Consider the following 27,671-nt stretch of genomic DNA (forward strand, 5'->3'; position numbering starts at 1 on the left):
ACTGAATTCTGGGAGAAAGAAGGCAGAGGGGAGAGATGCTATGGAGCTGCTGCCAGAGTCAGACATGCCGGAACTTTGCTGGTAGGTCATGATCTCCTGGTGATATACAGATTATTAGAAATGGGTTAAATTAAGATGTAAGAATTAGCCAATAAGAAACTAGAGCTAATGGGCCAAGCAGTGTTTTAATTAATACAGTTTCTGTGCAGTTATTTTGGGGCTAAATAAGCCTGGACGAACAAGCTGGCCCTCCTCCCTGCAACACATATGTTCCAAAGCACAGCTCAAATGCTTCCTCCTTCTTGGAATCTTCTTTCACGTTCCTAGTTAAAATATGTGATCCTCCTCCTTTTTAAATACCCTATTCCTGCTGTTAATTTAGTCCTTACCACAAATCGTACACCACTGAATGAGACAGCAGTGTCCATCACTCCAGTACCACACACTCCTTTGACTTTTAGTTGGATTGGAAGAACTGTAAGTTAAAGTCTTCAGACTGTCTAGAACACTTCACAGTGCTGTGTACCCAAAGAGTGTTCGCTATTTGCTCAGCAGATAGACAGCTTACTCAGTCAAGGTTTTCAATATGATTAATTTTAAAGTATAGAGCAAAAAGGAAATGTTCTACTGGATTCAGATGCCACTCCACACAGAGGGCTAGCGCCATGGCCCAAGTGCCAGAGAACCTCAAATGACATAAGATTGCCTGAAAGAGGGCTCAGACATTTGGTTTACTGTTACTTTAAGTTACTCCCCGAAACCTTTTTGTTTATTTTAAGTCTTTCAAGGGAAAACATATGTAGCATACAATAAAGTGTGGCATGGAAGACGCCATTTGCATTTGTAAGAGTTTGAAATCCCTCTCAGTTCCATCATAGCCCCCGACGGAAAGGAGGAAGGCGCTATTAGGGTACCACAGAGATTAATTTGGAAAGCAAAACTCCTCATCCAGACTCTTAATGCCTCAGATGGGCAGCATGAATCAGAGAGAAGAGCTGAAATCAGAACACTGGATCTGCTCACTGGCCCCTGGAGACTGAAGACCAGCCCTTGTTGGTTTCCTTCTAGAGACAGCCCATCGTGAGCCTGTGAACCACTCGCCCAGCCTCGGCGCTTGCTGTTGGCCAGATGGCGTGCTCCATTCTGCTCATTGTAGCCATTCTTCTCATCTGACTCCGTCAGGATGAAACATATGGCTGAATCTTTAGCTTAATTTTTTTGTTGTTGTTTTGTTTTTTGAAGGGAGAGGTATCTTGGGTTGAGCTCAATCAAACTGGGAGCCCCAGGTGTGATTAAAACGAAAACAAAACCATAAGACAGTGCATGCTGATTCCACCTAGGCAGAAGGAAGCCTGTGCCTGGGCTCAGGGGCTGTAGTTTGTTAAATCCCTGGGTAAAGTACTCACTCAACTGTAATCATATATAATCTCCGAGTTACAAGCAATCTGTTTACAGAAAATGAGTGCTTCGGGCCAGACATTCTCAGAGACAACACACACACTTTCCTCTCAGTTTGTCAGTCAAATAGAAATGAATGGTGTAAGAGTTGACCCAGAATTCAGCCCCAGGTTACAAAATAGTTGCCGATCTTTAAAAGTTTTTGAGTCATTAGTTAAAATTGTTCTTCCTAGTCTGATTCTTTTCTGAATAGAAATCTAAATTTAAAAATTTGATTGTAATTTATATATTTAAGACATTTGTTTTTTATTCAGATCTAAAGAAAAATGTAATACAAATGATTTATCCTATTTCTGCTTTCTTATATATTTAATATAGTTCTTATGTTGTGAGAGAGCCCTCTGGTGGCTGAGAAGACATTAAATCATGGTTCATTAGAGTCAAAATCTAGAGTCCAAACAATCAATACTTTTCTTCATTGAAATATTGATTTCAAGTTTGGTTGGAAATGGATGCCTAGGAAGTTTTCTCTACTACTTTCCATTTACCTTACTTATATTCATGTATTTGATAGTGTTCAAACTGTCTGGCATATTTTTGATGCAACTTTAAAACTAAGAAAACACTGATAACATGCAAGTACATTTCCTGTCCAATAAGAATGAGAATAATTAATAACTAATACTTAAAGAAAAAAAGCACATGGTTTGATTCCTCAGGGGCTCTAATACATGGTGTGACCTATGCCCTCATTAATTTGCAGCCCAGTTTGAAACAGACACAACTGTATTAAACTTTTATTGTGGGCAAATCCAGTGCATCAAATTAAGCCTGAGGCTTTGTGAATTCTGTAGAGTATTAAATAATGGACCACCAGGCACTTCATCAGCCATGCAGAGAATCACAGCAGTAAGAGAGAATGAAGTCCTATGCTATGTGACAATGTGTTTCAATGTGTAAAATGATAAAAAATACAAAATGAAAAACAAAAAAGGGACACTGTGTGGGTGATGCTGTTCCTGTGTAATTTAGAAGACACAGTCTTCTGTGTCTACCTGCCTCAAAACTTCTTCCAACTGGCATTAAGTTTCAGGAGCAAATAACTGAATTGTGCATTAACAGGTTTCAAAGTTTTTACTGTTTGACTTTTCTAAATATTGAGTTGACTGTAGCAATATGGGAGATAAATTAGAACCCAAACTTTGGCATTGGCTGAGAGAGAGCTCAGTAGGTAGAGTACTTGCCATGTGTGGTGGTTAGGATAAGAATGACCTCCAAAGGCTCAGATATTTGAAAGCTTAGTCACAAAGGAGTAGAACTATTTGATCTGTTTGATAGGATTAGAAGGATTAGGAGGTGTGGCCTTGTTGGAGGAAGTGTGACATTGAGGGTGGGCTTTTAGGTTTCTAAAGCCCATGCCTGACCAAGTCTTGCTCCCTCTGCCTGTGAATGAGGATGTAGCTCTCTGCTGCCTCTCCAGCAGTGTGCCTGCCATGCCTGTGGCCATGCATGCTCCCTGCCATGATGATAATGGACTAAGCCTCGAAACTGTAAGCAAGCCCCCATTAACTGCTCTCTCTTACAAGAGTTGTCGTGGTCATGGTGTCTCTTCATAGCAACAGAATAGTGACTAAGACACCAAAGAAGCATGACAACTTATGTTTGATCCTTGAGGACCCATGTTCTAATGGGGTGGACTTGGTAATACCAGCACTGGGAAGCAGAGGCAAATACCTGAGCTCACTGGCCAGCCAGCCTAATTGAGTTTCCAGATAGTGAGAGACTCTGTAAAAAAAAAAAAGAAGTTGGGCAGCATTCCTGAAGAACAGACACCAGAGGATACCTCCCACATGCACCTGCAAACAGGGACACTTGCACACCAATGAATACATGGGAGAGAGAAAGAGAGAGAGAGAGAGAGAGAAACAGAGAGAGAGAGAGAGACAGAGAGAGAGAGAGAGAGAGAGAGAGAGAGAGAGAATAAAGTTAGGGGCAAAAGAAAATTTTCATTTCTTCTGTAAGAATAAGATTAGAGGGAAAGAGTAATAAGCAGATAAAACTGTATAGCTGAAAGGAAAGATTTGGCCAATGCTACAGTAGGATGCTGCTGGCCAGCCATGATAAGCTAAGTATGAACAGGTCACCCATTTTCCAACCTCGATAAATTTAATAAGAGGCCTGAGTCTCAGTAGTTTACCCTGAGGCAATACCTGGTTCCAGGACCCAATCATCGCCCAAGAACAGACCATTTAAAGGAAATGTCTAAAATTCCAACCACAGTAGATAGGATCACCTGCCAGTGCACACTCACCAGGACACCCCTAGACAAATGTCAGCCAATCAGGGGTCCTAAGCCTCAGAGACCCCTCACCCCCACCTTAACTACTATAAATACCCAATTCTAACAGAGCTCAGGGCTCTGGTTATTCCAATACATTGGCTATGCAGAGAAACGGAGTTTGCAAACTTGGTTAAAATAAAGGCTCTTTACTTTTACATACGGGACTCGGTTTCCTTGTTGGCTGGTCTTCATGGATTTGGGCATAACACTGGCCACATTATAGAATTAAGAAGTGAAATGGTAAGTTGATGGTGTGTGCTTGTGGAAATTTGAGAAAACGTAGTACTTCAATTTACATCCGCAAGGCTGGGTTTTCAGTAGCAAGCACAAACACAAGTCATGAGCAAGAGGGGTAGGACATTTTTAATAGCTTTGATCAAACAAAAGTATCCTTCAACCTGAAAATGCAGGGCAAGAGTGAATACATTTGGGTCAGGCAAAAGCCTGGGGTTAAATAAAGCAAAGTCCTAATTTGCTGCAGGTATGACCCCAAATGTGCCCATATTTATTGTATGCCCTAAGGCATAGCACAATATTGGGGCAGACAGTCCTCTCGTAAAGAAGTACAGTCCATGACCGTCTTCAACCTGGACTTGATTATATGTTCTAGTCAAGTCAGTGACATCAAAGCACAAGTGACAGGAAGAGGGCTCGGAGGTCTTTGCTCACTGGGGCTGACCGGAGAAAGGTCTGCTGGAAAGTCCTTTGAGCATTTAGCACACAAGAGTTGGTTTCTGGAGAAGCTTGTGAAGGCCATCTCAAGCTAAAACAGAATTGCCATATGAGCCAGCTATACTGCTCCTGGGCGTGTACCCAAGGGACTCTGTATCCTACAACAGAGACACCAGCACATTCTGGTTTGGTGATGCTCTAGTCACAATAGCAGAAATGCACTCTCTCAATATTCATCAGCAGGTATTTGGATAATAGAAATATTGTACACAGCCAGGCAGTGGTGATGTATCCCTTTAATCCCAGCACTCGGGAGGTACAGGCAGGAGAATCTCTGTGAGTTCGAGGCCAGCCTGGTCTACAAGAGCTAGTTCCAGGACAGGCTCCAAAGCTACACAGAGAAACCCTGTCTCCAAAAGACAAAAAGAAAAAGAAAAAAAAGTTGTACATATAATTAATGAAATTCAGTCATAAGGTAAACTAAAATTATACAATTTTCAAGAAAATGGAAAGAATTAAAAGCATTTTGGGAGGTAACCCAAACACAGACAAATACTGAATCTTCTCACTTATGTGAGTCCTAGCCTCAAACTGTTAAGTATGGGTGTTCAGGTCGGAATAAATAATATAAATATGATAACAATAAAGAGGTCATCAGTTTGAGAGGGAGGGAAGAGGAAATGGGAAGTTAGAGGGAGACAAGGAAGAAGGGAAGTGATGTAAGTATGTCTTAATTTTAAAAATTTTAAAGAAAAAACATTTGGGTGCTTTGTTCTCAGTTGAAGTCTTTAGTCTTTACTAATGACCAAATATATATATGATCTTTAAGTTTTTTCTTTCTGGTGCTACTTATACTTTCCATGAGTGGAGCTTGCTGGACCAGCAGTTGTTCTGGGAAAGTCAGCCAGTGGATAGAGCTGGAGAGTGTGAACGCCCAGGATACCTGCACATCACTCCACATTCACTGTCCACTCAGTCTACACCAACCCCTAACAAAAATCCTCTGTTCATTCTAAAGCAACTTTAATCACTGAAATCACTGTCTCTTTTATAACATCCTTTTAAAGACCTGTTACCTCCTTTGTCAATACAACGAAAGACATGAACTGTGAAGCTCCTACCGGAATACTTTCTTTATAGTTTTTCTGGCTGCACTTCAAGAGTAATCCTTTGAAATGTTTAGAAATGTTCCTGGAGTCTCTATTCCCAGGGTGAAAAGCTGAGCTCAACAGTAAATGCCTTCATTCTTAAACGAAGCAATGCGATACTTTAAGTAGATAGCGAATTATTGGCTGTGAGACCTCAGCATCAGCTTCTTAAAGAGGTCTCTGTAGATCGATGACTGTTTGCCATGATGCCCTTTGTGCTCATTTTTGTTTGCAGCGCCATTCCAATGTGAACTTTTTAGATTTCCATTGTAGATTTGATGGTTGGTGCAGAAAAATCATGATTGCTAGTCCATTCCTTAGTGGAATGTCTAAGGTTACTTAAGACTAAGTTTGTAGAGTATAATCTTTTTATGGAACTATGATCTGATGGCAAACACCAGAAGAATTGTTGAAACCATGTCTGAGCTGAATGTACCCTCATTCCCCCTGCCAGAAAGCATCCCTAGGCAGTAAAAATTTTATTTACTAAACTAATTTTTTCTCATCAAGTCTTTCAGTCCTCAGTTATTAGCTTTGGTGGAGTCAGGAACTGTAGGAAAAGTATTCTTGCTTCTCCCATTCTTGAGCTCACTGGCCTCTCTTGGAAGAACACAGTGAATTCAGCCAGCGTCACCCACCTAGGTGTTGGTGATGATGGTAAATCAGCAAGAAAGCTACCAAACACTGCCCTGCTCTCCCTGCCCTATCTCTCTGTCTGAAGTCTGTCTGAATCTTCTCCATCTGCCCTGTCGTCCTCCTCCTCCTCCTCCTCTTCCTCCTCCTCCTCCTCCTCCTCCTCCTCCTCCTCCTCCTCCTTTCTCTCTCTCTCTCTCTCTCTCTCTCTCTCTCTCTCTCTCTCTGGCTATTTTATTCATCCCTCTTTAAAGAAAGTTGTACTGTATAGATGATTCCCACATCCCAATCATTCTCACTCACCTAATTTAAAACTCACTTAAACGGCGTCCTGTGACAGTTTAAAGCACCACAGATGTTAGGAAGTCAGCAGCAGCAACCAAATTTTCCTCCCTAAGAGCAATGTTTCATAATCTGCCAAAACCCAGCAGAGGGCATCCTTCCATTTCAGATCCATGAACTGCGCAGCAACAACTCATTATAGTGGAATGTATTTCACTGATGGTTCTGCATCAAGATGCAAATGATGGCTGGCTGAGTTGGGAGGACTGTTATACAAGTTATTCAGGGCCCCACCATCCTGAATTGTGGGGTTAGAAATCATTCTCCCCTTCTGAGAAGGAAGAAGAAAATGCCTCCATTTCCTGATTCCCTCCAGGTGCAGAGCAGCAGATTGAAATTACAGAAGCGGAGGAGTTACCCGCTGTGGCCTCTCTCTGCTTAGTGCTGAGTGTGCACAGAAAGATCAGAGGGAAGACACAACTGAGAAAGAGCCAGGATCATGACCTCATTTGCAGCCATCACCTCTGTCCATCCATCTGAAAGACAAATGGCAGATCAGGTACCGTGGCCTGGTACATGGCCTCACAAGCATACAGACATTGTTGCATTGAATGGCAATGGGGGGGGGGCAGCATCTGAGTGGGGCCAACCTCATACCTGAGGAAGCTGGATGTGCTGCCTTCTTTTATGCTGTGGAATATCTGTTTAGTGATGCAAAGATGTGTTGCATTCTTTTATGCTGCATTTGTTTAACTCCATGAAGCTGTGTTACTTTCCCTGCCTAAAATACCTGATTGGTCTAATAAAGAGCTGAATGGCCAATAGCTAGGCAGGAGAGGGATAGGTGGAGCTTCCAGGAAGAGAGAATACATACAAGGAGAAAAAGAGAAGAGGGAGGAGCAGGAAAAGGAGAGGAAGACAACAGGGGCCAGCCACCCAATAACACAGCCAGCCATGGAGTAAGAAAGAAAGAAAGAAAGAAAGGTATAGAAAAGTAAAAGCCCTGAGACAAAAGGTAGACAGGCAGGATAATTTAAGTTAAGAAAAGCTGACTAGAAACAAACCAAACTAGAGCCGGCCAGGTATTCATAAGTAAGAATAAGTCTCCGTGTATTTATTTAGGAGCTGGGTGTTAGACTCCAAAGAGCAAAGAGTTAAAAAATAAAAATAAAAACTACACTGGCAGGTTTCCATTAATTTTAGTCCTATAGTTTCACTGTAATTGAACATACAAAGTATGGTGGTTGGAACAAAAATGACCCCCATAGGCACATAGGGAGTGGCACTATTAGGAGGTTTGGCCTGTTAGAGTAGGCGTACTCTTGTTGGAGGAAGTGTCACTGGAGGTGGGTTTTGAGGTTTCAGAACCCCAACAAAGGCCAGGGGCTTACTGTCTCTTCCTGCTGCCTGTGGATCCAGAGATAGAACTCTCAGCTACCTCTCAAGTACCGTGTCTCCCGCATTCTCCCATGCTTCCTGCCATGACAATAACCAACTAGACCTGCGAACCGTAAGCCAGCCCTAATTAACTGCTTTCCTTCATAAGAGCTGCCATGGTCATGGGGTCTCTTCACAGCAGTAAAACTCTAACTAAGACATATAGTAAAACATATTTTACATTATCAGAATACTTCCCTAGTTAAAAGACAGAAGTGTCCATCTATCTTTCTTTGCCTGTTTTTTGTTGTTGTTGTTGTGTTTTAAGATGGGGTCTAATGAATCCCGGAGTAGCCTCAAACTCACTGCATAACTGAGCGCCTTGAACTTCTGAATCCTTCCCAGTATCCGTGCTAGAACTACAAGCATGTGTTACCACCCCCATATTATGGAGTGCTGGGGTGGAACCCGGGGCTTTGTGTTACTAGATAAGCACTCTACCACTGGAGCTACATGCTCAGCCACAGTCTACAATCCTTGTAAGTGACAGTCCCCTGTCCGTGAATGGACCCTATCCTTTGTTTATGGAGGAAGACAGGGAGGGAAGAATTGAATGTGAGGAAGCTGCATAACAAGTCATGGGTCCAGCCAATCTTAGTTCCCTGGAACGTCTACTTCATGCCAAGCCCTCTCCTAAGTGCTGGCTCTACATAGTAAAGTCCCTTTCCGTATAAGGGTCTTTCACAAAGCAAGGGTTAGGAAGTCAGACATCCCATCCATTCCCTCTGGTTAGCTATGTTACTTGAAGCAAAGGCTTTTACTACTTTGGGAAAGAGGAAGTTCTTAGTAATTTTTGTAAATCCGCATTGTTCCTCTCTATAAATTCTTGCAATCAGCCTATGAGGTCAGCCTTATTGTCATCCCAGTGTGTCACATGATGAGTATCAGAGCAAGGATTTAAAACAATGCTGCCTGGAGTCCATGATTTGCTTCTTCTCCAATAGCCATGGGAAGGGCTGAGAGTTGAGCATCCTGAGGGTCAGACATATGCCAAGCATAAGGCTGAGAAGGCAATAGACGATATCGCCATCACTGTCCTTGTTTTTAACACTACTGCCAAAGCCACTATTTTGTGGGACCTAAGAATGTATACATACAGTGGATAGATGATCAATATTCAAGTCAAAATTCCTTTATTTCAAAAGGTAGTACTTTTCCAGTTCTGTTTAAAATAACATTTTAAACACCAAAAGCTAAGTATTCCTGGGTTCATCACATTTATCTTTCCCTTAGATAACAGGCTGTCTCTAACAACAAGGGCTGTAGTTAGGGTAAGAAACACAAGGTCCTGGAAATCAAGCAGGAATCCCTCCCAATCTGGATTTTCCTCTATCCCTCCAAGTTAAACGTTAAGATCAGCTGCTGAGGGTGACCAAGATCCAAGTACCCTTCTAAGGTTTGAAAGTTTTTGATCTCTGATGAGGGATCATTTGGTTGGCAGCACCACTCGGCTGTTGATATGCCCCCTAGGCTCATCCTCAGAAAAGCCTCTCCTGGGGTGTTTTCCCCAAGTGTGTGCATAGATCTAAGGGAGTCAACAACACTAGCAGTGTTATCAAAGAACAAGAAGGAGGGAGGCATATTTGTAGCTCTCCTGGAAGTTGGGTTCTTTCTGCAAGCCTCATCTGTGTCACACTGCCACGTTACCAAACTCAAAAAGTGATATTAAACAATAAGCAGATAAAACTCTGGCTCCGGACCCCATTAGAAAGCTGCCATTTTTGTATCATTAGGTAAGAAACTGAATATTTGATTACAGAGAATTAAGGAAATTTGCAAATGTTCCTCTTATAAATATTCTATTTTTCTTGCTTACACTAAAAATGTAGTTTCATCTTGGGTCAGCTTTTAAAAGTCAAAGTTAACTGAGCATGTCAGGAATGGATTGGTATTCAACAAAGCAATTTCACACTGATTTTATCTCACCATGCTTCCCTGGGAATGGGCAACATAGCAGGGCATTGTTTGGAATAGAAATAAAACTCCCAGCCTTTTGGTCTGAGCTCCTCCAAATAGCAAAAGTCTGGGTGGTCGTGTCACAAGTCATCATCTCATACAGTTTCTAGATACATATGACAAAGGCAGTTTCCTTCTGCAGAATACTTACCCCGAGATAATGGCCGTCAATGAACACGACAGGGAGGGAAGGCGCTTCGGAGACACGCCTGCATCGTTCGTCCAACTCCTTCCCGTAGTCGCCATTCAGAGCTATGTTTTTCTCTTCGAATTTTACTCTATGGTTTTGGAAGATCTTTCTAACCAGTTCACATCTCTCAAAGGTTGTTCTCACCACGCGAAGGCAGGTTGTGTAAATCACCACCCGGTCAAATTCCAGGTCAGCTGATGGTTGCTGGAAGGGAAGCAGAACAGTGTCAATCTATTTGCTTTGACTTGCTTAGATTTTACTATCTGTGCACAGCTCCAACGAACAGCTTTGAGTAAATATCCTATATATTAATAAAAGACACTCACAGAAGTTGAGTGGGCACTTTGTAAATTCAAGAGTCATGTTCGTTGCTGTTGTTGTTTGTTTGTTTATTTTTGGAGGGTTTTTTTTTTTAGACAGGGTTTCTTCATGTAGCCCTGGCTGTCCTGCAGCTCGAGCTGTAGACCAGGCTGACACCACATTCACAGAGGAGCCTCTACCTCCTGAAAGCTAAGATAAAGTTGTGCTCCACCGCAGCCCAGCAGGAGTCATGTGTTCTTTAGTAGAAGAGTTGATGAAACCAGAAGGTTTTGTCATATGCCGAATCTAGATTACATATGTGTGCATGTTTATTTATTATATAAAGGGCAAAAGAAATGATAGAAGGTGAAGAAGGAAGATGGAACACATGGAACAGAAAAGCATAAATGAGTATTTAGGTGGTAAAGGAGGCAAAGGACATTCACCCAACATCAGAATAAATAAGAATAAAATATAGTGGTGCTAGTTAGATGGCCTAACAGGCTTGCCACCATGCCCCATGACCTAAGCTCTATCTCAGGAGCCCACATGGTAGAGAGAACTACCTCCCACAAGTTTTCCTCTGACCTCCATATAGGTACATATATACACAAAAGAAATGTTTAAAAAGAAGTGTGTGTGTGTGCGTGCATGTGTGTACGTGCATGCGTGCGTGTGTGTAAATGAAAGATCACAACAGAGCTAATTACTTTGTGTGGTAACTTTAAAATAATTTATAAAACAGTAAAAACAGTAAATAAATAAATAAAATTTAGAAAAACCTGAGGCATATTATTGCAATTTAGAATTTAGCGCCAGCGCCTTTAATCCCAGCACTCGGGAGGCAGAGGCAGGCGGATCTCTGTGAGTTCGAGACCAGCCTGGTCTACAAGAGCTAGTTCCAGGACAGGCTCCAAAGCTACAGAGAAACCCTGTCTCGAAAAAACCAAAAAAAAAAAAAATAGAATTTAGCGCCAGGTGGTGGTGGTGCATGCCTTTAATCTCAGCACTCAGGAGGCAGGAGCAAACAAATCTTTGTTCAAAGCCAGCCTGGTCTACAAGAGCTAGTTCCAAAGTTACAGAAAAACCCTGTCTAGAAAAAATAATTTAGCAAAAAAATAACAACATAATTTAAGTGATGTGTTTGGACTGTTTTTCCCTTCTAAATATCATGTCAAATAAGTTTACTATTGATGGAAAACACACAAGGGATATCAAGTGGTAAAGTAATGAGCAGCTGAATTTTTATTACGGAGAAGTTGTTCAATATCTGTATCTGTCTCTTCAATCCAGGAGGGAGAAGGCAGAATGTCTGATGAGACGCTGCTACAAAGCAAAAAAGGTTAGCATTTAACCAGGTGGAAATTCTTAGAGGATCCAGAGTATCTGAACCACAGGATGATCCGAAGCTGAAACAGCACAGCATCTGTGGATGTTGATGAGGGACAGGACTACAACATGCAACGAAAAGGCCCTGTCACAGGGAATACAGATTGGGTGGTACAGAATGGAAGTCTCTAGAAGCCAGCACAAGGGGGCAGAGGGACCAATTGGGGAACTAAAAATAAAATGAGTATTGGCACACACAGCAGTAGAGGCAAACAATACCCCAAGGCAAGGTGACAATTGTTCTAAGTCTTTTTTATGCTTTCTGATAAATCAGACACCTGAAGCCACTCACCTGGGAACCCTGCCCAAGAAATGCCAGAGTGAACCAATGAGAACTTTAGTCTTCCTTACATTCCAACCATGGAATAAAAGTCCTGCAGCATGAGTTGGAATAAATGTTCCCTCCTATTAAGCTGATTATTGTAGGCATTTCATCACACTGACATGTAAAACCAACTAACACAACAGGGTTAAGATTATTTAAAACAACAACACACCTTGGGAAATTCCTATGATGTCAAAAATTAAATTAGAAACTATTCCAGACAACTAAATGCTAAAACCAGCCACACAGAGCTTCACTACTTTGGATCTGAAGAAGTCAGATCGATCTTCCCGTGTACAAAAGGAAAGACAGTAGTAAATCAACCCAACTCACAAGGATATTAATATGATGGCCTCCCCTCAAAGAAAGAGAGGACTTTCCCCTGATGACAAATTTTGATAAAGATACAGGAATGACCTACTAAATCCAGATGGTGTTCCCCACATGTGCATGACAGTGGGACCATCCTCTGGAATATGGGAAACCTACAGCGGCCACATTCTCAAAACCAAATGACTCTCTTGGAATTGGGAAGGGCTCACATTGGGAGTGGTGCATGATCATTCTTCATTGTGTACCCATATCAAGTGATCAAAGATTAAAAAAAAATAAAGATAATAGGGATGACTTTTTCTCTCCAATAGAGTATAACAATTAAGCTTACAAAAAAGAACAGAATCATGGAAGGAACAGGAGGAGGAGATTTCACAACTATAAAGGCATGAGGAAGAAAAACATGGTGAGAAAAGACAGGGAGAATGACATATAAAAGATTAAATGGTTCAGGAAGTCATCAGGTTGTAGGCATGTGACCCTAGTGTTGTCAAGCATAATTGTTTTGTATATAAAATTCTGAATTTAGGAGATTATCTTATTTGTAAATGGTTTTATCTAATTCTAAAAAATGCTTTAAAGAACCTTATATGTACCAAAGTATCTGAAAGCAAGAGAAAAAGTCTATTTTAGTTCACAGGTTGAGAAGTTTCAGTCCTGGACTGACAGATTCAATTCCTTTGGGCCTATGGTGGGATATGTGGGGGAGTTGGACAGTTTACTTTATGAGGCAAAAGCGAGCAAGGGGCCGTGGTTCCACCCATAACAACACTAGAGGGCGCACCTCAGCGATCAAAAGTCCATCTTCAAGCCTTCTATCTTTTAAATATATTACTGCTTCCCAGCATCTCCTCTCTTGGAATCAAGCTTTTAATACACGGGCTGTTCGGAAACATCAAGATGTAATTTCTATTTTAGTATAAACTACTAGAGTAGAGAGAGCAGGACCTTGTCAATTAGATACAGTTAGGTACAGACCCAGACTCTGTATGTGCTTGGGAAGCCCATGAGTTAGGAAGCCTGAGCTTTATTATCTGTAACATGTGATAATTATGACATATGTCTAGCTGGTTTGCTGAGAAGTCTGAGAGAGGCTGTAGACATGGCAGAGAAGGGTTTAAACGGCAGCTCAGTATTCAAAGTTAAACAGAGAAAAAGCAGTTCCAGTATGGAATGTTTTCGATTGAAAACACACAAAATATGAAGGGAAAATGAAGGTAATCAACCACAGAAATAAACCATCTCCACATTTTAAATTTAGACTCTTAGGAACAAAGCAGGCGCTCCTGGGTCAGCCGCTCCTCTTCACATTCAAAGCCATGGAATGGAGATAAAGACAAAAGATTTATATGGTCTGAAGAGAACTGCTGCCAAGGGTCATGTCTGGGTCCGTGGCCCCATCTCAGCTAAGGTTTGCATTGATATCTGAGGCACAGTCTAAACAAAGGGTCTGCCCAGAATCATATAGTCCACACTCTGAATAATTATATTCGATCTCAATGCCAACACCTTCAGTCTGAGAGCAGAGATGAATGTACATGGGCTAGATTGGGGTTGGGGACTATGGTTATATATTACAATAGGGTGTTAGGTATAACTTAGAGGTATGCCTGTTTGGGGTAGGAATATTTGGGCTGAGTTTTGAAGAAATTTTCCAGTTTTACTTATTTTTATTTTCCAGTTTTATAATATGAATTCTAAATGAGAATTTCTTTGATCAAAAAAATTGTCTATATTTGATTCATTTTTCTATCCCTCAACAGATTTGTCAAAGCATCTGGTCCGGAATCTAAAAATAGCTTCTCTGTGGCACACTATCCCTTCTCTCCCTCCCAGAGGGTTACCATGGGAATAGCATGAGGATAGAAGGGATAGAAGTCTCTAGAATGGCAGAGCTAGGCCACTGTTGTTTTGTCTGCTGATTTCCAGGGAGACTAAGAGAGTAACAAAGTCAGGCTTCTCCTCCTTTGTATGGATTACAAAGATGAGTCTTACAGATGCCCGGCAGCTTCCCCACAACCTGTAACAAATAGACAGAAATGTGGGCAAATGGCTATGAATGAGACTGAGGGGTTTTGAGTCAGTCTGTGTGGTCTGCCCCACCCCCCATGTTACCAAGCAATAGCCACAGTGGACTATTAAGAACTTGCAACCCTGTTCATCTTTAGGCATTCTAGGGGACCAGTGAGATTCAAGCTTAGCTCCTCAGCTTGGAGCAAATCCACTGGACTGCCCCACCATAACCTTCTGTGAGCAGCTGTTCCACAGCCAAAGCTAGAAAGACCTCTTAATATAGTCTTCTAAGCCTTGTTCAGGTGTACCCCCAAGATCTTAAAGAATCCAGGAACCCCAGTCTTCAGCACACATTAAAAACTAATTAGCTGGGCAGTGGTGGCACACACCTTTAATGCTAGCACTAGAGAAGCAGAGACAGGTGGATCTCTGAGTTCATAGTTGCCTGGTCTGCATAGACACAATGCTAATAAATTTTTATGTCTTTAATTCTGAATGTCATTTACATGGTGCAATTTTAAGGCCATGGATCTAAATTCTGGATTCAGACAAAATTCTGATTAGGTGATAGAGTTACATAGATTCAACCAAGTCAGCATAGGAAACCAGAAAATTACTTTTCCAAAGTCTGGGAACTCCGGGCTCCCCATTCAACCCCACTGAAGCCAGCAGCTCACTATTGTGTCGTTTTCTTCTTCACCCCAAAGTTGCTACTGTTGCTAGGCAGACCCCACTGCCCATGAGGTAGACTGTAACTTAAAATCTTGGCCTCTTTTCCAAATTACATCTCACATTTACCAGGAACATTTTCAGGCTTGTGTGTGTGTGTACACACGCGTGTGCGTTCGTGTGTGTGTGTGTGTGTGTGTGTGTGTGTTGCTCTTTTGTCCTCCTCCTGAGAGCAAACAGGCAAAGAGATTGGCTCTGAGTTATACAGTATGTCAGGAGGCAACCTGGGACCAGACCCAGATCTCTTGATGACCTGACAACAAACCAGTCTGGAGATTTTAATCAGCAGGCAGTTGGTGCCGCAGAGCTGGAGCACAAGTTATTGCTCACTTTCCCTCTCCGTGAGACCCTGCAAACTCCTGTAGTCGACAATGTGTTAAGAAATGCATCTTATCATCACGTCAAGGAAGTAAGTTAACCCCCACCCTGATTCTCATTCTCATCAGGTGACAGTCTTCGAGAGCCCCCTGTCCATCTGCACCAGGTTCCCCTGTCAGCTGAGACTTTGGGTCAGCTTCCAGTTTAACCATTCTCCCTGTTTAGGTTCCAGGAGATGATGACTTTCTACCCTGCACTCCCCTTCCAGCACAGATTGTTATGTGATGAACAGTGGAGAGCTCTGATGTGCCCTTCTGAAGTTCCTGTGCACTGTTTGCATCGTTATGAGTAATGAGGATAATGACCCAGATGAGGAAGTCTAAGCTTGCTAACAAGCTTAAGGAGCCCAGGTAACCTAGAGGAAAAGGAGCAAGGCGGTATCTGAGTCTGTCCCTGTCTTAGCTGGGGTTTCTATTGCTGTGAAGAGGCACCATTGACCATGAGAGCTCTTATAAAGGAAAACATTTAGTTGGGGTGGCTCACTTACAGTTCAGAGATTTAGTCAGTCCATTATCATCATGGTGCAGAGCATGGGGGCATGCAGGCAGACATCATGCTGACTGCTTCTTGATCAGAGAGCAACAGAAAATAGTCTGAGTGTCGCACTGAGGGAAACTTGAGCAAAAGAGGCCTCAAAGCCCACAGTGATGCACTTCCTCCAACAAGACCACACCTCCTAATAGTGCCACTCCCTTGGGGGGGGGGGGGCATTTTCTTTCAAACCACCACACTCCTCTTTCCAGAAGGTGATGCTATATGATCCTGCAAATAATAAATGACCAAAGACACTGTTCTAGAACTGAATGGCAAGTTATAGCAGGCTGTGATTGTCCCAGGGACAATCCTGAAAACGCCTCCTTTCCTCTTCTTTTAATGTTTGATTAAATGTCACCACACATGGGCAACCATTTCCCCATTACACCGTGCACATAAGCCTCTCTGTCCTCTTACCTAGTCTTTTCCTTTAAAATAGGCAGGAATGTAAAATATTATACAGCGCACACTTATTTGTTCACTACCATGACCTACAAATAAATTATAACCCTACTGAAGCAAAGACATACATTTTCCTTAAGGTCTAAGATCACATAATACAGCCTGGCACATAGTAGATGCTCAGTAACACTGACTACGCTTTTCTATAATTCACATAGATTTTGTTAAGTCTCCTTTTTACTAAGTATCCTTAACTTAGGTATTCAATCTTTTGTCCCTTACTTGTAAAATAGGGACCTTGGAGTCTATCTTATGGTAATTTGTGAGGTAAGATTATTTAACAAATGAAAAATAACAAAAAAAATAAAAACAGATGCCTACTGAGCTCTCAGCAAAAATGTGCTTTGTTGTAAATCTCATTGGTAACATAAAACGCCACTGACATGCCGGTTTCATCACTGTTCTATAAACTAAAAGATCCCAAAGAGAGATGCTCAGCTCACACACTTCAGCGGCAGCCTTTTACACTGTTATGCAGTGACTATAAACTCTCCTACTGAGGATAACTGTTATTTACATTTGTTTTCTGTACATGAAAACAGTCAAGTTGGACATATCAGATATCACAGAAACCCCCTTCTTTTCCAAGTTCAGCAGCCCCTTTGTGACATGCACGAATGACCAAGCACATTCTGCAGGTGAATATTCCTGGGAACGGAGCTTTTTGTCTTATTAATTGTCCATGATTGTGTAATAAAAATGTCAATGAACTGCCAAGAAATTGTTTATTTGTTCACATCAATTGCTTAGCCTTCTTAGACAGTAACTGAGAAGTCAATACAATCTTACACACCAAAAATGAAATGGCTGTTTTAAAAAAGCCCTCCTGAAACAGTGCTGATCTTGTAGAACATCGGACTTTGGGCGAATGAAGAATGAAGCCTCCTTCCCCAACCAGAAAACTGGTGGGGACGGGGCAGGCATTGTAGCTCTGCCATTCACCGCTAAGCCAGCTCAAGGTTTCAGGCTAAATCCTGTACTTAAATCTTTTGGAAAATGAATGAATAAGGCAGCAGGAATGACTTGCTACCCAGCCCAGAGCAGTAACTGAAGCTTGACCCAGATTCCCCTTTTGCCAGCACTTGCTTCTGCATGTCACATTCCATTTTATCCTTCTGTATCTAAATAATTCTGTAGGAGGAGGGAGCTGCTTGTTCATCCCGCTGCCCAGGTCCCAGCCACCCAGCTAGCTTAGCTCCGAAATAATCACACAGAAACTGTATCAATTAAATCACTGCTTGGCCCATTAGCGCTAGCTTCTTATTGGCTAACTCTTACATCTTAGTTTAACCCATCTCCATTAATCTGTGCATCGCTACGAGGTCATGTGTCTCCAGCAAAATTTCAGCAGGTTTATCTCTGGAGGCTCCATGGCATCTCCCCCTACACCTTCCTTCTCCCAGCATTCAGTCCAGTTTTTCCCGCCAACCTAAGTTCTGCACTATCAACAGGCCAAGGCAATTTCTTTATTCATTAACCAATAGAAACAACACATAGACAGAAGGACCTCCCCACACCCCAATTCCACTTGCTGTCATTGTTCACAACACCCTTTAGATTTATGTTCACCTGTGGTGTCAAGGTTAGCCCATACACACGTTCACATCTGAGAAAACCCAGACATACACAGTTGATTTATTAGAAACAAACATGTTTGCTTGCTTTTGAGGCAAAGGCTCACTCTGTAGTTCCTCCTGCTAACTCTCACATGCTGGATATGGGCATGAGCCAGCATGCCCTGTTCAAGCTTTGGTTTCAGAAGCAAACACTGTGCACTGGGATGAAGTCCACCTTAACCTTGATTTTGGCAGTTAGCTATGATCATATCGTCATTGTTCAGGGGACACCCAGGAACCTGAGTAATCAAGTTCTGTTCCTGGGTTAGTGTATAAGGATGTTTCTAGAGAAGATGTTCATTTAAATTTAAGTCATTATACAAAAGAATGTCATCAGACACCATGAAGTCTGGAGAGGGCCTGAGCAGACCAAAAAGGGAGAGCAAGGCAGGATACATGGTCTCTACCAGACTACTTGACATCCACCCTCTCCTTCCCTTGTGATTTTTTTGTTCTCAGGATTGTAGACTTGACTCTCAGGATTTCAACTGTATAGAGGTTTTCCTGGATCTCCAACTTGCAAATGCACAATAATAAAACTTCACAACCTCCATAATCACAAGGCTAAAAACATACAAAAATCCCTTGCTAGACATAAATACCTTTCTGTATAGAGATAGGTAATTACCGGGTCTTAGTTAGGTTTCTATTGCTGTGATAAAATACAATGAACAAAAACATTTGGGAAAGAAAGGTTTTACTTCGTCTTGTAGCTTGTGAATACTAGAGACAAAGACATAGAGATAAATACATAGAGAGGAAGACTGGGCAGGAGCTTGAGGAACAACTGACACAGAAGCCATGCAAGAGTGCCACCTACTGGCTGGCTCCTTGAGGCTTGCTGGACTTTTATCTGGTAGAGGCATTTTCTAAGCTGCAGTGTCTGCCTCCCAAATGACTCTAACTTGTGTGAAATTAACAAAACACTAGGCAGCACAAACAGATGCATTCTTGGTCCTGTTTCCCTGGAGGACGCTAATGGAGCAGCCACATGAACTCGGGAGACAGTGACTTTTCTAGGATGAGTGTTTCTCTTTTCTAATATGGGAGTCACAATAATCTAGCCATAAGGAAACTAACGCACAATGTAAAAGGTACCTAGACACACATTGTTAATTATATAACATTACAAGTATTCCAGTGTCAGTATTGCTCAATCCTATGACTAGGGAGGAAAATACTGTCTAAATCTAAAACTTTTTCTGGAAACTATGTTCCAATAAAAGCCATTTTTCCCCATAGGACACTGGCCTTTGTCAGGATATTTGCACACACTACCGATTGGTGGTTAATATTTTCTTATCTCCACAGACCAAACCTGTATCGAGGTAATGATATCCAATAGCATCTGGTCCCAGAACACTGGGCTTACAACAGCAAAAGGCCAGACAACAAATCAATCGGCTACATCCTGACAACAGAGAGATTTTTTAAAGTCTATTTTCTTTGCATCCTTTGAAATAAGCAATTTGTAAATCCAGAAGAAAACACTGGACAATAACATCAGAATAAGTGACCAGAATGTCACATACTAGCCATTTTCATAGCTAACCCTTCATCTTATTTTAGAAGACCCTGGTACTTTTACTTAAAATCAAAGCAATTCTTTCCTTTTCACTCTCCCCCCAATAATCAATGATCAAAGAGAATGTCCTCAATTTTCCAAATCAAGGAAAATGTTTGAAGAATCATGTAAATATAACCAATTTCCTCCAGTGGATTTGGATGAGAAGAATCTACTTTAGGGGCTGGAATACCTGTACCCCACTTTAGCTCAGGCTTCCGTAAATTTCAGTGTGGTGAAGAGAAGTGATCTCAGCCTCCGTGGAATTTCCAGAACAGATTGAGAATGGAAAACTACAAAGCTAATGAAATTAGAAGTTCAGAAAACTGAATGGAGCCACAGACAAATTCCTTGTGCCTGGCTCCTTCTTGGGCTTCCATCTTTAACTCTTCGGTCCCTTGGACTGTGTGACTGATAGTTGGCCCAACTTCAACTAAATATACTCATTCTCAGACTCTAATATTGCACGTGGGAGAAGTGATTACTGGAGAATAGTATAGGAGGTTAGAAGTATGTGTAAGAAGTGTGTTTTAGGAGCTGACTGTGAGACAAGACTCATACAATATGTGTGTGTGTGCACACATCCACACACACACACACACACACACACACACACACGCACACACACACACACAGTATATAAGTGCACAAGAAAAAACACTGAGGTACAGAGAAGCAGTGTGTCCTGCCCAAAGCCAGAAAACTAGAAAAATAACGAAGCTGGTACTTAATCCAAATAATAGAATTCATGCCTTTAATAAGCTTATTAACTGCTTATTGACTGTGACTGTTTTTACATCCCATTTTATTTGGTAAAGAGTAAGAGATTAGAGGGACCAAAACAGGATTTGTGAATCATAAACTTTTACAGATAGAAATTTTAAATACCATATTCATTCAATTCATTGTAGCAAATAACTACAAGCTTAATATTCTAGAAAAGCAAACATTATTTTACAAAACTGGAGTCCCAAGTCTCCCATGAACAAATATCAAGGTGTCATCAGGTCTCATGCCCTTCAAAGCCTTGCCATGGTCCTTGATGGGACCATATTCCTTGAATCATGGTCCTTTTCCACGTCTTCAAAGCATGTGACCCAGACTTTGCTTCCTCTTTGGTTCTGACCCTCCTGCTTCCCTTTTATGACCTTCTTGGATTATAGCGGGTTTGTCCAAAAGTCTAGAACACTTTTCTCATTTTAAGATTCCTAGTTTCATTATATCTCAGAAATACTTTGAAAGGTAATGAGTCCTTGTTTGGAGGAACTATGAAACAGACAACTTTTGGAAAAAAGTTAGATAGCGATCATCCAGCTGCCTTCCACAAGCAGATAGGTAAATTTAAAGATAATAGATGCAGATAAAAGATATACATAGATTAAAGGTAGATAGATAGATAGATAGATAGATAGATAGATAGATAGATAGATAGATAGATACTAGTTTGAAAGTACTATAGCATAGCTATGGGAATAAAAAGACTTCAAGTCACACAATGCCAGTAATGGAGTTAATCCAGTACAGCGCAAGCAAGCACACAGCTTTCAAACTACGCAGTGTTCAAGGACACACAAACAAGGCCATCTTCCTTGTTAGACAAACATTCACGTATTTTAAAACTACAGCCTGAGTACGAGTGTAGTAGGTAAGCAGTAAGCATGCAACATCTTGTTCTTCTAAACCGAAAACTTTCATAAAGCCATCCATGAGTAAGACTTTTCTTCAAGTTGCTACTTAAGAAGCAGAAAGAACATAGACACAAAGCAAGTGCCCTAGAGAGAGGAGATGGTGTGTCCTTGTCAATCAGGCATGACTCACCCCTTCTGTCTCTTGCCTTGCTTGCAATAGACTTTGCTTCTATTGTCAGAGAAGCGTGGGACCTTGCTAACAAAGTCAGATACAGAGCGTGACTGCGTGTGGGAGATCCTTTTAATGCAGAGGAAAAGACAAATGGAAAGAGTTCATCTGTCTGCACTAGGCTACAGGCTGAGACTACCTCAGTGCTGCACAATGAGTCCAGATAATATTGCAGCTCAGCTTCAAAGAGAACAAATCACTATCCATAAGATTCCCAAACTAGAAAAGTGTTGTCTTAACATCTCTACTCTTAAATCTCCCAAATTAAATTACAGCAATAAAAACACCTAAACCGTGGGGCACATGAAGGCTACGGGAGCAAAGAGGCAGAGCAATGGACAAAGCATTAAAGGTCTTCTCTTCTCAAATATATGCTCTAGAGTTCAGAAAGATTGACAGAATTGTGTAAGAAAAGTTTAGTGTCTGTTATTATAGCTTCAAATGAGAAATGAACGTGGGTATTTTTAAACAAGAGTGATTGGATCACAGTGTCATTATCAAAAGGAAGAAAACAATTATTTCCAGAAATTCCCTGCATCTGGTCTGTCTAGTTTGTTAGTACAAGCCCATACAAAAAGCTGATAATAGATACCAGAGATTCAGCCATTAAGAAAGGGATCTAACTAAATTACTAAATAAATAAAGCAGTTAAGTCTCATTAAGTGGTGGATTTCATTGTGAACAATTTTACCAATAATCCAGTCAACATGGATAGCATAAAAACATGCAATTGGATAAATCCTACATTCCAAGATATTAACTGAATGTATTTCTTGTTATCATTTTCACAATGCACTACATAATAATTTTTATTATTCCTTTTCATCTACATGGAAAGTTTAATACTAAGATATTGCTAGCTTTCTTGTGGTCACAAAAATTAAGAAACTTTTCTCATTGGTGTATAGACTATTTGCCTGCCTTTAATAGTATTCTGTGGCATGTATGTCTGCTCCTTCTCCATGTTTTGAATAATCACTTTCTTTCTTAGCATCCTGGCTTCAGTAAACTCTTGAATATACCCACTTGATGCCTTATCCGTCTCCATTTCCACTGCTGCAGAATTCCAGCTGCTAACTGAAGGTTGAAAAACCTCAAATGTATATCTTCAGCTCAGGTTTTTCCCCAGCAAAGACCTGAAGTCCAGCTATACCGCTATACCATCTTCTTCTGGATATACTCTCTGGAGGCTGAGTTCAGATTTCCAAAGCTAGCAGCTAATCACCACTAAACCTGCTCAGCTGAATGCTTGCCGTTGCCCCAAGATGATCATTTAGAGTTTCTTGCTACAAGCCCTATATACTATCTGGTGTGGTGGTTTGATTGAAAATGACCCCCATGGGCTCATAGGGAGTGGCACCATTAGGAAGTGTGGCCTTATTGGTATAGATACGGCCTTGTTGCGGGCAGTTATAAGCCATCCAGTATGGGTCCTGGGAACCCAACCCCAGTTCTGCAAAAGAACAAGAAGTGCTCATAAACACCGAGCTCTCTCCAGCTACTTAAGGGTTTTGCTTGTCTGTTTTTGGTTTTGTACACTAAGAATGAGCATGTAAATCCTTGGCAAAAAAAGAATTGCTTCCTTTAGCTTGAGAATGAAATTCAAGCACCCACAAAGATTTCTTTATTCTGACCCCTACTTTTTTTCCTTCCCATTGAAGCTTATAACACACTTTCAAACACATTTGTTATTTATTTGACAAATATTTATACAGTTCTATGATCGAATATTTATCAGTTCTATATACAAAATTCTTCAGGACAACAAAACTGCTGTCCTTCTCCAAAATGTATCAAATCCTTTAGTGTCTTGAATTCCCTAGGCAGCTCTGAAGTCTGGAACACACTTGCCTCCATTGCTCCCTTGACATCTTGTCCTCTCCCTGCTCAAGTTCAGAAAAAGTAGCACCAGCTCCAAGACTCTCCAAGCCTTTCATTTAGTGGGATATGATCCAGTTGTCACCTCCATTCTCATCACTTCTGCATACCATGGCCTTCCCAGAAAAGAGGTCTGTGCTATGTAGTTTTACATCCTCTAGACTCAATGAAATTTCTGGCCCCAGTAATGGAATGCTATACAGACACTTTTCAAACTCAGCCTTTCTGTTAAAAACATTGTAACTTCTTGCTTCCAAGGACCTGCTCACAATCACCTCTTCAATCTCTGTTGGTCTTACATGGTTTGATTATTATACAATGCTGGGACTCATATCCACAACCTTACACGTGGTAGGCAGGTTCTCCACTCCTAAGATGCATAGCCCCTATTTTATTTATTAATGCTCTTTTATGTACTGAGCAGATTGTACTGAGTCTAAATGTCTATGTATTTTGAGATTTTACTATTATTGCTATTTACTACATATGATTTCACTCCTAAAATAAAGCTGAGGATGGGAGGAAAGAGTGGCTAAACGACCCTCTAAATTTCCTGTAAGATGCAAGATGCGTTGCTGTAGTGTCTGAAAATGTGGTCCATGGATCACAGCATCAGCAGCCGTTGAGTGTCTGTCTCAGGCTCCATCAACACTGGTTCTAATGCAGTACTTGGACCTCAGTAAGAGGTGTCTTAAATGCTCAGTGAAAACTACTAGTAATGAATTCTGAAGTTTGTCAGTGTTCTTGTGATAAAAACTGAACTTTAAAATAGCATATTCTGTTTATTTTTTATGACTGTCGGGGGATGGGACTTGTCACATTTCCCCCTCAGTTTCTCCTCCTTTCTGAAGGCGACTTCCTAACTCAAACCTCCCATGCAGGTGACTGTGAGTACATGCTCTCCTTTCTTGATTATATATTTTTAACAAACTGTGAACCAACATAGCATGAGACCTCACACAATATTCATATTCCTGGAACGAGACCTCAGTGTGCTGAGCTTTTCCAGCTGAATATGGATCACGTTATATCCAGTTTACCAGATATAAGATACTAAAATCTCCCTTAGCTGCCGGTTATATTTTACCAGTGATTTCATTGTTGTTACCATACCAGCTACCAGAATAGCTCCCTGTGAAGAGCTGTAGTCCCACACAAACAATGTGAGCTTTCCTCCCTCTTTGGAAAGCAGAACAAGGGCAAGCTGTGAATTGAAACCTCTTGGGAAGATTTAGAAAGTATGTTCACAAATTGCTCTTGGCAGTGGGTACACTGCATATTCCTCAGACAAAGGCTTCATTCTCTTGATAGTCCCCAGGCTGAGCCCACCCCTTACCTAAAAGAAAGATGAGGAGGGTGGTTAGATTGTTGCCACATACCTTTGAAATGGTGCTTTTTGTTGTTGTGGTAGTGGTGGTGGTTTTGACTTTCAACAGTGACGATACTTTTGTCTTTGTTAAAATTCCCATCCTGTCCCCACTGTTACATATTTTAATATGAGGGCTTAATTTTAAGGCCTTCTCCCACTGTCATTAAAGAAAAATTTGGCTGGAGCAACCCTGAGGAAGCCACACTCTGGTGTGGAGACAGTTTTGGGCTGGGAATCAAAAATGCCAGATCCCAGTTGGGTGGCATCTTGGAGGATTTTGTGTAGGCCAGCACTTGCCTTGATACTAAAGAAGAGTATGTTAAATCATCGGGTCACAAATTCAAAGGTTTTTTTCTGGAGTCAAGCAGGTGAATCAAATGGGGATCAAGTCATGATATGATTTAATAAAGGCTAGCAGACACTCTGAAGGACTAGATTTCTCCAAGCCCTCCACACATATTTGGGTTGAGAATTTTAAGATACTATTATAATCAAATTTCTGAAAGTCAAATTCAGCCTTCAGACTCACTATGATTACTATATGTGATAGTTTTTTCACATATCTTCCCGCTTTAACCATACACAGTGTTAGCCTCGTTATTACCAAAGCAAATAATAGCAATTGTTACATAAAAATATTAACACTTATTTAGTGTTTACTATATGCCAGGCTCTTCTTTAGAGGTTGTGCTTACAGTGACTCATTTTGGTCTTTATGACAGCCCAGTAAGATCGCATTATTGTTAAAAAAAAAAATGCCTTTTCAATAAGAAAAACACTAAGGCACAGAGAATGAGGAATTTTCCAGAGAGAAGCCACTTACATTTTTACATATGTAACAATTACCATTCTCAATACAATAGAGTAGACCAAGTAACAAATCCCACAGTTGGCTAAATATTCACATTATAACCCAAAATAAAGAGATTTAATGAAGAATAAAGGCAATCATCAGGAGTTAATCCTCTCCCTCATTCTGGGAATGAACTGAGTTCATCAGGCTCAGTGGTAAGTACCTTTACCCATTGGGTCTAGAATCACCCTACTATTCTACAGAACATCAGAACTTATTCCGTTCGTTTTATTGAATTTTGGCTTTTTATTAACCATCCTCCCTCTACTACCACTTACTGCCCTCTTTCAGCCCCTATGCTCTCTTCCTACAGGATTCAACTTTTTCTCACTCGCAAGTATAGGTAAGATTAGGGTGGGGTAGAATCCCAAATAGATATAACTCTCTCATCTCTCCGTGCATCAACCCTTCTCCTTCCTAAGGTTAGGAAGACAAGACAGAACAATTGACCTAACTTGTACTTCTTCCCCTTAAAGAGTAGAAGAGTGGTCTGTGGAGAAATACATCTTCTTAGCAAACCTTGGCAGCCAGATTCTCAGCTCTATAATACTGTGAGCACTTAATTCCATTTAGATTTAACTTTGGTTGTGGTTGCAATTCATTAAAAAAAGGAAGAAATCTTCTTTCAACAAATAAAACATAGTTACAAACAGATGTGGCTCGGGTTCTTCTGAGACCTTCCATCAGCACAGTGCCTGATGGAGAAGCCATTTTAGAATTCCTAACTCAATGACTCTCCACCCTACTTTGAGTGACCCTGACAGTGCAGCACAATCCTCCCTTGTATGACAGTTCTCAGCAGTGATGATCAATGAACTGTCTCTGTCTTGTAAAGGTCTTTGCTGATCCATATTGAAAGTTGCCTTGTGAATTCTGGTATGCCTTTTAACATTCCAAGTTTCCATAAATGACAGTGCATGAGAAGGATGTTGATCACCCCTCTCCCATTTTAGGAGGTAATTTTCAAAAAGGGTACAGAGATAAAAGAATGAACTAGAACCTCATGTAGACATTATGATACAGTATTCTCCCGGCTCCAGAACTGTTCCTGACTCAGAGGCAGAACTTTCATAGATGGGCAGAATAGCTGAATAGGACAGTGTTCATCTGGCAAGGTAACAGCTTGAGGACTTCCTGGCCACTCTTTCACCATTGAGCATTTGACAGGATGCTGACCTGGTACGATTTATGTCCTAGTTTTCATGGTTACCGAATGGTGGGAATAAGTGAACAGACTCCAAAAGACCCCTTGTCCCAAAGGCTGTCCTCAGAAGTAAGCAATGAGTGTGGTGTGTATGAAGCTTCATTGAAAGCACCACCAAGAGTTTGCTAGAATGCAGACCCTCAGTCCTTGCCAGGCTTCTTAAACCAGACCTTGCATGTTAGCAGCATCCCTGGTGTGTTTCTATGCTAAGTACATGTTAAGGAATGAAGCTACATCATCCCTAACTTCTCTCATCTAAACTGGATAAAAAAAAAGTTGAAGCCAAAAGAGGAGGAATGTTGGGAGCAATGAGACCCCAGATCCTGAATTTCTTGTAATCCCCTGATCTGAGTGCCTACAGCTGCTCTGAGCACGAGACTTTCAGGAGTTCCTGATGGCAGGAGAGTGGTTTCTGGTGGGTTTGGCTAGGGCATGGCTATCTCTATATAATCTGCCCCTGAACACAATAAAGGGTAGGTATTCTTGGGGAATTCAAGGATGACCCGTGTCGCTGTCTCTCTGTCTGTGTGTGTCTGTGTATTTTAACCTCCGGCCCCTTGCCCGAAACTCAGTAACTGGGTGCCAGCGCACAGAGCGCAGACACAGGGGTGCGCGAGCGCAGACACAGGGGTGCGGTGTGCGGTAGAGGAACACAATTTCCTTGGAATGTGCTGTTAGAGTGCACAGTAGCTTTCTATTGTTTACATAGCTGAAGTCAGAGGGAAGTTTGAAAAGAAACACTCAGATTTTGGCTGACCTATTTCTCTTTTAATTGATTAAAAACTCAGCAGGCAAGAGACTAGCTAAGTG

The 27,671-nt window shown here is 41.3% G+C and overlaps 1 protein-coding gene across 1 annotated transcript in view; it reads right to left on the reverse strand.

Moving 5' to 3' along the window:
- Grxcr1 (glutaredoxin and cysteine rich domain containing 1) overlaps positions 1-27,671 on the reverse strand; it is a 108,532-nt gene that overhangs the window by 37,735 nt on the left and 43,126 nt on the right. Inside the window, exon 2 of the mRNA XM_041671652.1 lies at positions 10,019-10,261. Within this exon, the coding sequence (XP_041527586.1) occupies positions 10,019-10,261 (243 nt within the window). The remainder of the gene's footprint in view (positions 1-10,018; positions 10,262-27,671) is intronic.

Source organism: Microtus oregoni, unplaced genomic scaffold (assembly GCF_018167655.1).
Source record: "Microtus oregoni isolate MIOR12 unplaced genomic scaffold, Mior012 000021F_ref0000039, whole genome shotgun sequence".
NCBI lineage: Eukaryota > Metazoa > Chordata > Mammalia > Rodentia > Cricetidae > Microtus > Microtus oregoni.